Source organism: Corythoichthys intestinalis, chromosome 4, assembly GCF_030265065.1.
Source record: "Corythoichthys intestinalis isolate RoL2023-P3 chromosome 4, ASM3026506v1, whole genome shotgun sequence".
Taxonomy (NCBI): Eukaryota; Metazoa; Chordata; class Actinopteri; order Syngnathiformes; family Syngnathidae; genus Corythoichthys; species Corythoichthys intestinalis.
This window is the reverse complement of record NC_080398.1, coordinates 61616476-61628634: the sequence shown is the minus strand read 5'-3', so window position 1 is coordinate 61628634 and position 12159 is coordinate 61616476. Positions and strand designations below refer to the sequence as shown.

The following is a 12159-nucleotide window of genomic DNA, read 5'->3' as shown; positions in this document are numbered from 1 at the left end:
TACTGTGAGCACAAGCCGAGTTATCCAGTGTGTTCTCTTTCGGATCCCTTTCGGCGGGGAAAACGCCACAAAAAAGCGTAAACGGCCGAACATACACAGGTAAGAGCAAAAAATTATGACAAGAAAATGATTATTGGAAAATATTGTCAGATATTCCAGAAATAATTGGCCTCTTCTCATCATAAGCATAACATGGCTGCATGAGACGTTCAATCAAGTCCAACTATTTTATAAAAATAAGAAAACTGATGTCAAGTCCGACGCATCATGTTAATTATCGCTTTTTTTCCTTCTCTTTTTTTAAGAACTAAATTATGTAATTAACTCCATTTATGTCCAGCTCGGATCTTTTACATGCATTCAAAAGTGAGATCATTTGCTGGATGACACAAAATTATATCTATCATAAGCATTCATTGATGCACATGGCAGTGTTAGATGGTCTTATGACGGTCTTATGGCGCCACTGTCAAATAAAGTGCTACCAAATACCATGACTACCAATTAATGAAACAACTGGAACAGTAACTGAAGAAATAATTAGCACAGTAATGTAGCGCAGTAATGCATGCTCGGAGGCATGTTGGACGACAACAGTGATTACAGCTGGTGACAGCAGAGGTTGACTGTCTCCACCAAGGGAGCAGTGAAGCCAAATGAAGCTCCTTGAAGCAATGAAGCTTTGAAGCAAATTGGTTCAAAGCTTCATGGCGGTTCATTCGGTCTTATGACATCTTATGATGAAAAAAATGTTACCGTAGTATATTTTGGTGTAAATATCCCATAATACAGTGAGGACAGCTGCGGTTTATAGTCCAGTGCGGCTTATCCATGAAAAAAATGCCGTTTTTGTGTCAAATTTGGTGGGTGGCTGCTTAAGGTGCGCCTTCCAGTCCAAAAATTACGATCTATCACCGATCTGTTTTACCGAATGAAACCTTAAAGTAACTGCATATCCTGAGCCCCCCTCCAGCCTTCCCCTCAAAATCTATTCTAAATCTACTATAAATTACACAGAAAAAAGTTAACATTGTGTCCAGTATGCATGTATGTGGGTACCTGTGTACGTAGAATCTCCCCTTTGGTTAGCTGCATGTCACCAGTGAGTTCTTTGACAGTGATGCCCAGCGGCTCTAATCTTTTGCTAAAGTAGTTGGTCATCTCAGCTGCCAAAGCCTTCATTGGGGCAACATACACTATCTGCAGAAACAAATAGGTGCAAAAAAATTTGTTTGAGCAGAAAATTAATTGGTTAATTTGTCTGTGCTGTGTTTCCTGGAACAATATCCAGGACCCTTTTGGCCCTTTGTGGAATCTGTTTGACCACCCTGCTCTATATCAACTTTTTTTTTTTTTGCCCTACTCGTGCGTGTGATTAGGTTTAGGCTACTACACCTTGAATTCATCTTTTTTGATGAAACCATCCGAGTGAATATGCTGCCGAATCTCATGAAGAACAGTCAGCATAGCGATGTTGGTCTTGCCAGCACCAGTTGGGGCACATATTAGAAGGTTTTCATTGGTGTTGTAGGCAGTCTCGAACACCAACGATTGAATCCTGTTAAGACGTTTCATTCCTTTAAACACCAGTTGTCCAATCTGGGAAAATAGCAGACGCACACACACATCATATACAGAGATTACCAGATGAATTCCATATAGGGCTGCGTGATATATCGTTTGACCATCGGCATTGCAATGTGTTCATGTAGGGCTGCAACTGACGATTATTTTTATAATCGATTAATCAGATAAATGTCACTTTTTTCAATTACCTTCACGATTTAACTTGAACTTGTTTCAGGCATGTTTTAAGCAACAATAAAGACAAAATGGATGACCATTTCCTTCAAAAATAATGTTTTATTAAAGCTTCCTGACATAACTGTAGTCTACAACTCACTGTTTTAAGTACATAAAACTTGTTTCTGATAGAGGTTCTGAGTATAAAACTTAAATAAAACTAAAACTGAGTACACAAATCAGACAAAAATCCTGTTCATTTAAATTTAAAAAAAAAAGTGCTGCTGATTGACATGTCGTTTCTTGTGGGCAAAGCACTGATATATGTTGTGTCAATGAAACAAACTAAACAACAAAATCGAATGAGGATGAGGCTGACTGAAATGAATCCCTTTTCTTTATCAAACAGTTGTTCAATATACAATCCAAATCCAATTTCAAAGCACACTCTCTTGTATGACAATTAACAGCATGAATGGGCATTTGAGTTGAAAGGAGACTTAGGCTACGTTCATACTACAGGTCTTAATGCATGAATCCGATTTTTTGTCATATCCGTTTTTTTGGCGTGCCCGTTCAGACTGCCTTTGTCCATTGAGACCGTTCAAGTATTATGCATGCGCACTAATTCGCAGTCCGACACGCGCTGAGCAAGAAGACCCGCATGCGCAGAAGCATCGAAACAAATGACACACGTCATCCGCCATTCCAGGGATATCATATTTTGCTTTTTAAAAGGAGGACACAAATAACAGACATAAATAATCCCCGTTAAGGCTTATATTCAAAGTTTATATGGACCGATAGCATGCACGCACTGTCCGTGCACGTCACACACATACGGGCAGTGTGCCCCGACTCTCGGCCGTGTAGGCAATGTTGAAATATTGCTCACTTGGAACAGAGAGAAAACTGAGCATTCTCAGGCTTATCCTCAACCCATTTTTATTATTTATGACTGTTGTCAAGCCCAGCCCTTCCCCAAAAGCTGTGTTCACTGCAAGCTAGGCACTAATAACGCACAGCTTCATCGCTACGGTAGTCTCTCGCTATTTGATGACGTAATTGCTGCATGAAATCCGATTTGGGAGAGTGGACAGTACAGACCGCCACGACAGTCTGGAAAAATGTGGCCCAGATCGGATTTGAACCACATACGAAAGTGACCCAGATCGGATTTGAAATGGTCCAGTTGTATGCGACTTGTCACGTTCAGACCGTCAAGTTAATGCCTCACTCGAGTCGGAAAAACACGAAAAAATCTGATTCGTGCATGAAGACCTGTAGTATGAACGTAGCCTAAGTCTAAGATGTTATATGAATGAGTTTATGTGTGTGGTTTCTTTATAAAAATAAATTAGACAACTTTACTATCTAAAAATAACTCAATATAATATGCTCCTCCAAAACACAATAAAAACGGACACTTAAGACACTGATTAGCATAATTGCTAACTAGCTTAGCACTCTGTGCAAAGTAGTAACTTCTCAACAAAGAATACAAACAATAAAATTGGCTTCATTTACCGGTACTCACCTCTGACGGAGGCACACTGGATCTAACAGCACAAAAGACAAACTCTTGACCCTTCGTAATTTTATCGATTCACTAACCCAACCTAAAAGTAGCAGTGAACTCTCTCTCTCTTGTTGTAATCTCTGGCACGTGGGCACAGCATCACATTACACACACACACACACACACACAAGGACCCAAACGGGAATGCTCATATCTGCTGGCTAAAATATATTATCAAATTAGTTGGCAACTAATTTATTAATCGATTTTATTCAATTTAATCGATTAGTAGCAGCCTTATGCGCATTAGTTGTGGCCTCCTAGATCCCTTCTATATACAGCAATCTTTGTCATTGACAAATGAACCCCTCTAGCCTGGATTAAACTGTATCATATGAATAAAATGTGGTCATAGTGAGTCAATAAAAGTCCCAAACAGCCAACAGAGGTATTCATCTGGTGAAAATTCTTCTAGTTTTAATATCGCAATATATCGCAAACCCTCAAAAAGTTGCAATGTCAGTATTTTTACAATGTCATTCAGATCTCCAACATAAAATTTAGGGGCACATGTAGTGAATTTAGAGGAGTACAATATAAATAAACTCATTAAGGATGTATGCACAATTTTAAGCCATTTCACAGTAATACTGATAAATACTTGAACAGCTCATGAGTGCAGAATGTTTGTCAGCAACAAAAAATGCAAAATCTGCAAATTTTCAGGTCGCACAGGCATGAATAGATGAATAATTTACTTGCATTGTGTCAAATTCTAGTGGCAAAACACACCATTTATGTGTACTCTGGAGCCCTGATAACTCAAAGTATTTTTAACTCAAATGAACAAAGATGCACTTACCTCATCCAGTTCAGAGACGTAAACCGGTTTCTCTTCAAAGCCAATAGGCATTGGTTCATTTGGTGGAATCTCCACCTCTTCATACATTTTAGTATTATCTCTGCGGATTCCATCAGGAAGAAGCATCTGGATGCAAATATAATTAATAATCTACATTTAACAATTTGTGCATTTTTTATTAGAAATCACAAAATGATGTTGGGGGGGCATGTGTTTGAAATGAATTATGCAGCAAGTAGCCTGTCTGGCCTACCATTTTATAGCATACAGTTGGTGCGAAAAGCATCAAGACCCCCTAAAATGTTTCATTCTTTGTTATACTGCAGCCACTTGCTAAAATAATTGATGATCTTTAACTGGTTAATGTACACAAAGCACCCCATATTGACAGAAAAACCAAAACTGTTGAAATATTTAGATTCATTAAAAAGAAAAAAAATATGACCATGATTGACCTTTTGCAACAACCCTGTACTTAATCTATTGGAATTGTTGTTTTTTCAGCTTTGGGAAGGAAAAGAACCACATTCATACTGATAGACTCCTAGAGTAGCACATGTCTGATTTAGATATACCGTTTTGCACATCTGTAGCTTGTTGAGCCTTTTCATCTTCTTCCGCAAAGTTTATGGCAGTTGGCAATCTCAAAAGCACCAAATCAATCAATTACACAAATGGGGCATCTGATAGTTTGTTGGATCTTGCTCCCTTAACAATGGTCTCTATGACTATGATTGGTCAATAGCCGTTTAGGAGGCGAAGTTTGCGAAAGGTCAATTGTCATATGTTCTCGCTGCAACATGCTTTGCTCATAAAATGACAAAAAAAGCATTACCCTCGCTCCTCCAACAAAGGCAGGTGTCTTTGTGGCCTCTGCATAGCTGTCATAGACATTTGGGTATTTAATCCGTTCATACACTCTTTCTCTACCAAGTATAGGTTCATGGCGAGCAGTCAACAGAGCCTGCTCCCTGTGTGAAAGAACAACACAATTTAACATTACACAATCGTAAATAATAGCCAGTTAGTCCAGATCTAAACTGGGTTTCCAGGGCGAGGAACATATACATCACTCTACAACATGAACATTCCCATACATAAAATGGCTTAGTTCTATGACTATTGCACTGATTTGCTTTTCTGTGCAGCAGTTCATATGGCTGCGCAGAGAAAGTTATAGTAACTGCTATTCGTCAAAAAAAAATTTTTATCCCAGGCAATAGTAGGTGGTTTATTTACCTGACATGTTTCGGTGAACACTTCCGCCTTCGTCAGAGGGTCACTGATGTTGGTGTGACGCATCTTATCTTTATGTTTAAGGACGCGTCACACCAACATCAGTGACCCTCTGACGAAGGCGGAAGTGTTCACCGAAACATGTCAGGTAAATAAACCACCTACTATTGCCTGGGATAAAAGAAAAGTTTTGACGAATTTATAAGTGTAGGCAAAATGAACTCAATACAACTATAGTAATTGCTAGTTTATATGATATTCACTCATTGGCACTCATTGACATCTAGCGCCGTCAACGGCCCTGAAAGATAAGTAGTGCTACAACAATTAATTGATTAATTTAAGTAATTTAATTAGAAAAAACGTTCGAAAAAATATTTGCTGCTATGAGGATTTGTTTAATTAGAGTCTGAAAGGAATAGGTACTGTTCTCACACATGCCATATACCTGTAATTGTTTGCATTAGTCTAACACATTCATCTAACTATAGTTTAGGCAGACTTCACTCCATGCCCTTGGACACAGTAAAATGAATGACCTTATCAGGGCTCATGAGGGGGAAATGGAAAAATGGTCCCGTTTCTCGTAGGCACCGTCTGTTTGCATTACTCTAACACACGTAATATAATTAATCATGGAATAGTATCATTTCTCATATTTACTGTAGGACTGTACTATTTTAACACACCTAATATAAAATAAATAGCACACCATAGTTTAATGAAAAGAAGCAGAATAGATACACAACGCCATCCTATCATAGAAGCCCAACGCTTGCAATCAGTTCTGCAAGGACAAAGAGCAGGGCACGCTGTCCTAAAACACCCAGCCCGGATAACAAGCTGATAGTGGGCGCTTGGGACATCAAGACCAGCGTCGGTCGCTGTGGCAACAACGTCCCATTGATGCACGAACCTAACCCAAAACCGGCCACAGAGGGAAGATCCCAAAACAACACTCAGCCACACCTTCAGCCCGGTCTACTCCATCACAGACTTATTTACCATTTATTTATATGAATTTTCAATGGAAATAGCTCTTTGTCTGTGTTCCCACTCGGTCAGCTTTGACGCAGATAGGCCCCCTATGAATCAGACCCGCGCCCCGTGTCCCGTCAATACATTATAAAGTCTACATCACGAATTGCTGTAAGTCACTTATTCACGTTATTCCTAATCTGTGTACGCTTTAATCTGTGTTTTTATACTAGCCTGATTGTACTTTTGTTTTATGTGTTGCAAGTTATGGCGAAGCTTTAAATCTCCTACGCTGTACAATGACAATAAAGTCTTTGTATTCTTCTACGTCGAATAAAGCATCTTGTCATATTTCTTGTGGAGAAATAGAAAAAAAGAAAAAGGAGGAACGAAAGACTAGAGTTGTTATACCTCTGAGCTCTCATCTCTTTTGGGTCAAAGTGCATGGGCTCATCTGAGCATTCCACATCTTCAGTTCCTTTACCCCTCTTTCTGTCCCTCTTCTCCTCTCTCCGGACAATCTTCATCAAATGTCGTTCCTGTTCAGAATGAATGGTCACCTGACAGCCGTAGGTGGGCCTTGTAACTTCATCACTGAGTTTTCGGATGGAATCTGGAAGAGTCCCATAATAAGGTTACAAAGTTGTTTTGTCTGAAAATATAACTTAAATGACACAACACAGGCAGGAGTGTTGTTAAAACTAGGGCTGCAGCTATCTTGCCTGGCACAGCCAGACTATTCTCCCTGTATTTTTCAAACACTATGAGAAATAGTCTGGGACCCAGCCCATTAACGGCCTCTCGAGCAAGGTACAAAATCAACCGTCCAATCAGATTCGTTTATTTGCGTGACGTGTTCTTAACGAGTAACGTCACTCTTGTCGTCTTTACAACAACACAGATGGCGAACGGGAGAGCCGAGAATATGTTCCAATCCGCGGTAAAACCAATTTTAAATGACCAAAAACACATCGAAACAAGTCATTGACAACAGTCAACATGGCTCGCGCTAGCCATGTTGAATAAACTTCTCCATTCTCCGCTCACGCTAATTACTTGTCGCTTTAACAACGTCACGTCTGCCCGTCGCTGATTGGTCCACTCCGCTGTCTGTTTGCTGTGGCTTGCTCCGCCCTCGGAATTTGATCCGCCGGACGGTCGCCAGACTCAATCGCTGGAACAGCGGTGAGTCTGGTATACCAGACAAGCAGCTATCGAATATTTCAGTAATCGAGTATTCTACTGAAAATTCCATCGATTGATCGGATTAAACATTTTTTTTTTAGGTAAAAGAATTTATAAATATTACAAGTTAACATTAAAAAACAAGACCGTTCACCTAATATTGAACCATTTTTAGACAATGTCTTTATTTAAGATGTACATTGTTGAAAACAGCCAACAATTGTATCTCAGAGGGGGTGCGCGAAATTTTGGGTCCGCTCATTTGACCACGTGCCCATCGGCCCACCAGGGAAATCCACAGTATCCCCATATGCCAGTTGTTTTTCACTATGTAATAATTTTTAGTAGCCTTAGGTCCCTTTTCGGTGGAACTGGTCGTGGTGGTTTGGCTGGTGCTTGGCTTGGCACCGGTTCTTTCTGTTTTGATCAAACGAGCACTGGTCTAACAAATGGCTAAAAACTGGGGCTGAGCGAGCACCAACTTGTTGCTGAGCCAGACAAGTACCTGAGCCAGACAAGTATCAACTACAGGGTAGAGGTTATCACAACAACGAGGAGCTGTGAGCAAGCGGTATGCAAGTGGTGGAGGTCGACAAGAGCAGTAGCACGGAAATAGTCCCAGACTCCAACTCTACTTGCGGCTGCCATCCTACGTTATGACTGCTGCTGGTGAAGTTGCCCCATGCTCAGACCCCGCGGCCTCTGAGAGGTTTCCCATAAAAATATTGACACAAATACATTCACGCATGTGTTTCCGAGAGCCACAAATATAACATAGACTTGTGCGACACATGCAAAACTGCACGCCGAATGCTCGTCACGTTGGTGGCACGGGGGCGCCTTGTTTTGCGGGTCAAAACCAGAGAGTCGCCACGGGCAAACATGAGCATATACACCCGCGATCAAAGGTTTTGAGACACTTTCTCATCCTACTGAATGACCAAACTGCACGTAGCGTTGTTGCACAGACATCTAAGCATCTACAGCCTGGAGAGTTGACTGGGTAACGGCGTCACATTATTGTCTGGCTTTGTATTGAGCTGGCAGCGGGGGCTTCTTTTCTATACCAGTGGAGAAACTTTTAGACCGTTAAACATTCAGGAGGGAGAGAAAGTGTCTCAAAACTTTTGAGCACAGGTGTAAACGCTCATGTTTGCCCGTGGCGACTCACCGGATAAGCTTCTTAAAGAGACGGAGTCCCATTTGCAGCCGTTTGAGACAGCTATGATACAAAGACAAATTTATATTAAGTCGTATATGAAAAATAAAGGTAAAATTGTCATTTGAATGTGCTTTTGAATAATACCCTTTGCCTGAGACCCCCTTTAAAAAAACATAGTCAAATGCCGAAGACTTTACCCAACACCAGCAGAACTAACTCTAACAGCAGCATAATAAAGCGGAAGTATTCATTTTATCGTTATATATATATTTATAAATAAGATATTTAATTAATTGCAATACATTTCAATGTCACTGCTCAACACAATTCAGAACAAAAAGGTAATTGCTCTTAAGGAATAGTATGAGTTCACTTCAAGTTTCAGGTAAAGTATATTGTCCTAAATAAACTATTATTGTGAAAAGCCAAGACAAAGGATGGGGAAAATATTACCTGATTGTGGCTGGGTCATTGGCATGTTTAGTAGAGAGTCAACAATAACCGTCCTTTGCTGCAGAAGTGTGGAGATCATCTCTAGACCTTCTGGGCCAAGCAACTCAAATAACTAGATAGCAAGAAGGGAAAAAAATGCATTGCTTTAAGACAAAAATGCATTCATCTATGATAACCAACAAGTTCATACAGATGTGCTGATACAGACCATTGTTTCAAACAAGCATGGGTCTGCCCCTGCACACTACAGGCTGAAGGTAGTATGCGCATGCCTTTTACAGGCCAACTCATAACCTATCACGCACCAATAAGTCCGCAATCAATTCAGTTATGATACCACTCAGTAATCGGACTCTGAAGGTGAACAGATACCGGTCCATGCTACATACAGACAGAGGAGTAGGACTTCAATGTTAGATTCGACAAGAAGAAGCACAACAACAACAACAACAACTACTACTACTTGAGTGTTGCCTTGAACAGAACCACAACAACTACTACTACTTGAGTGGCGCCTTGAACAGGCCTGTAAAAAGGATCACAATGTGGGTAATGGACATTTTTAGGGTGCATCATGGAAAGTCGTATGACCTTTGTCTTATTAAGGCATCGGTATTCATCATTCCCAAGGGATGAAATTAGAAATATGAATTGTGATTGCATTGTTTAATAGCAATAGCGCTAAAATACATTGAAAAGCGCAATGAATACTAGTGCTGTCAAGCGATTAAAATTCCTAATCACGATTAACCGCATGCAGTCCATAGTTAATTTGCGATTATTCGCTTTTTTTAATGCAAAAATGATTATAAAGTGGGGAGAACAAGTATTTGATACACTGCCAATGGGTTTTCCCATTGGCAGTGTATCAAATACTTGTTCTCCCCACTGTATATTATATTTAGTTTTAAATATAGCTATTGATGCAAGAGTGGACCAATGTTACCTAATATAGTTCAAATTTAAGCCCCAGAAGAAGTAACTTGTCAACTTTACACCTGTAAAGAGGAGTTACCATAAATTTTTCCCAAATAACTTGGTGTTCGCTGTGTAAGAGTGGTTACCACATCAGCTTCACAGTTCTGAGGTCAAGGTTTAAGTGAGGAGTTTTCATGATTGCCCCGTGCCTGCGTGGGTTCTCTCAGTGTACTCCGGCTTTCTCCCACATCGCAAAAATACACGTGGTAGGCTGATTGAACACTCCAAATTGTCTGTAGGAGTGTGTGCGTAAAATGGTTGTCTGTCCCATTGTGCTTTGCGATTGGCTGGTAACCATTTTTGGGTGAACACCGCCTACTGCCCATATTTAGCCCCTGAGGATAAGCAGCACGCATTATGAATTTGTAAAAATGCATCTCCAACCCCCGCCCTTGGATTGGCCACGCCAATCACCTGACCTTAACCGAATAGAACATGCATTTTATCTCCTGAAAGGAGACGAAGGGAAAACTCCCCAGAAGTAAAAACTGAACATGGCTGCAGTACAGCCCTGGAATAGCATTTCTAATGACGAATGCAACAGCCTGGTGAAGTCAATGGGTTAAAGGTGCGATGCAGTTATTGTTAGTGAGGTTTATGCCAAATATTAAATGCTATTCGCTTTAAGTTAATTTAATAATGTCCATACCAGTTCTTTTGCTCACTTGAGAAGTTGGTGGGTTCAAAAAAAAAAGTAATCTTTCCTGGGTCGTTAAATACATCTTGATGTTAAAACCACAAAACAAAAGCTTGAATCTTTTGTGTCATTTTCATCTTTTTGTCTGATGTAGTATTGGAACAGCGGTTTTAATCCTTTTGGAGGTGACTGTACATAGATGTAAAAATTAGTTCATCAAATAGTTTGCACTCAAATGATCTGTTCCTATTTCAATGTAAAGTATGGACAATATTATTATTTTACTATTGCAAAACTACACCCCCAAATTACAAATGTTGGACTGTAGAGTTGCATAGGAATATTGTGTGGTCGTGACTTAAAACATCTTTTTTCTAGGGCTGTCAAACGATTAAAATTTTTAATCGAGTTAATCACAGCTTACAAATTAATTAATCGTAATTAATTGCAATTCAAACCATCTATAAAATGTGCCATGTTTTTCTGTACATTATTGTTGGAAAGGAAAGATAAGACACAAGACGGATATATACATTCAACATACTGTACATAAGTACTGTATTTGTTTATCATAACAATAAATCCACAAGAAGGCATTAACATTATTAACATTCTGTTAAAGCGATCCATGGATAGAAAGACTTATAGTTCTTAAAAGATAAATGTTAGAACAAGTTATAGAAATTTTATATTATAACCCCTCTTAATGTTTTCGTTTTAATAAAATTTGTCAAATTTTCAATCAAAAAATAAACTAGTAACTCGCCATTGTTGATGTCGCCGAGCGGTGACGTCACATGGGCTCCCTGCCGTTCTTCCACAGTGTCTTTAACTACGTAAGGTAGTGATTGAAATACACCACAAGGTGTCAATGGAGAGTTTGAAATTACTTAGAAGTCAAGCCAATGAGTGTGTTTTGTCCCTCGACCGTCGCCGTAATTCCCTGTTGCTCGACCGTCGCCGTAATTCCCTGTTTACTTGTCAATCCATTGTACATCATTTGAGTGTTGGCTTCACAACGTACGAGACCTCTGATTCTTTGTATATTGTGACTGAATATTGCCATCCAGTGTATTTGTCGAGCTAAATGACGGCTAAACCAAATGTTTGAATAGCTTGTCCATTTGTCCAAGTCTGAGCATCATTAATACAGATAGAAGCGCTTTTCTTTTTGTGAACATTATTTTTTTGAGAGATAGGAATATTATTTTTGCTCTGTATTCTGTCCTCAATGTGTGTTTGTGTGAGTACACAAATTGACAGAGAGCGAACAACAGCAGCTCCAAAGAGGAATCAGACGTTGAGGCAAAGTTGAATGGGCTTTACTGTAGTCATCAATTCTCTTGACAGGGGCACGTTTCTGATTATTGTAAAACTGAAAATAATAAACATTGTGCCAATAACTT

General features: G+C 39.6%; 1 protein-coding gene across 2 annotated transcripts in view; it reads right to left on the bottom strand.

The window, feature by feature from the left end:
* Positions 1–12159, bottom strand: part of ascc3 (activating signal cointegrator 1 complex subunit 3) — a 135416-nt gene that overhangs the window by 109442 nt on the left and 13815 nt on the right. For both annotated transcript variants that reach the window (XM_057833642.1, XM_057833641.1), the window contains exons 5-10: positions 9139–9250; positions 6750–6951; positions 4960–5095; positions 4125–4250; positions 1396–1599; positions 1060–1200 (exon numbers count right to left, since the gene is read on the bottom strand). In XM_057833642.1, coding sequence (XP_057689625.1) covers positions 1060–1200; positions 1396–1599; positions 4125–4250; positions 4960–5095; positions 6750–6951; positions 9139–9250 — 921 coding nt within the window. The remainder of the gene's footprint in view (positions 1–1059; positions 1201–1395; positions 1600–4124; positions 4251–4959; positions 5096–6749; positions 6952–9138; positions 9251–12159) is intronic.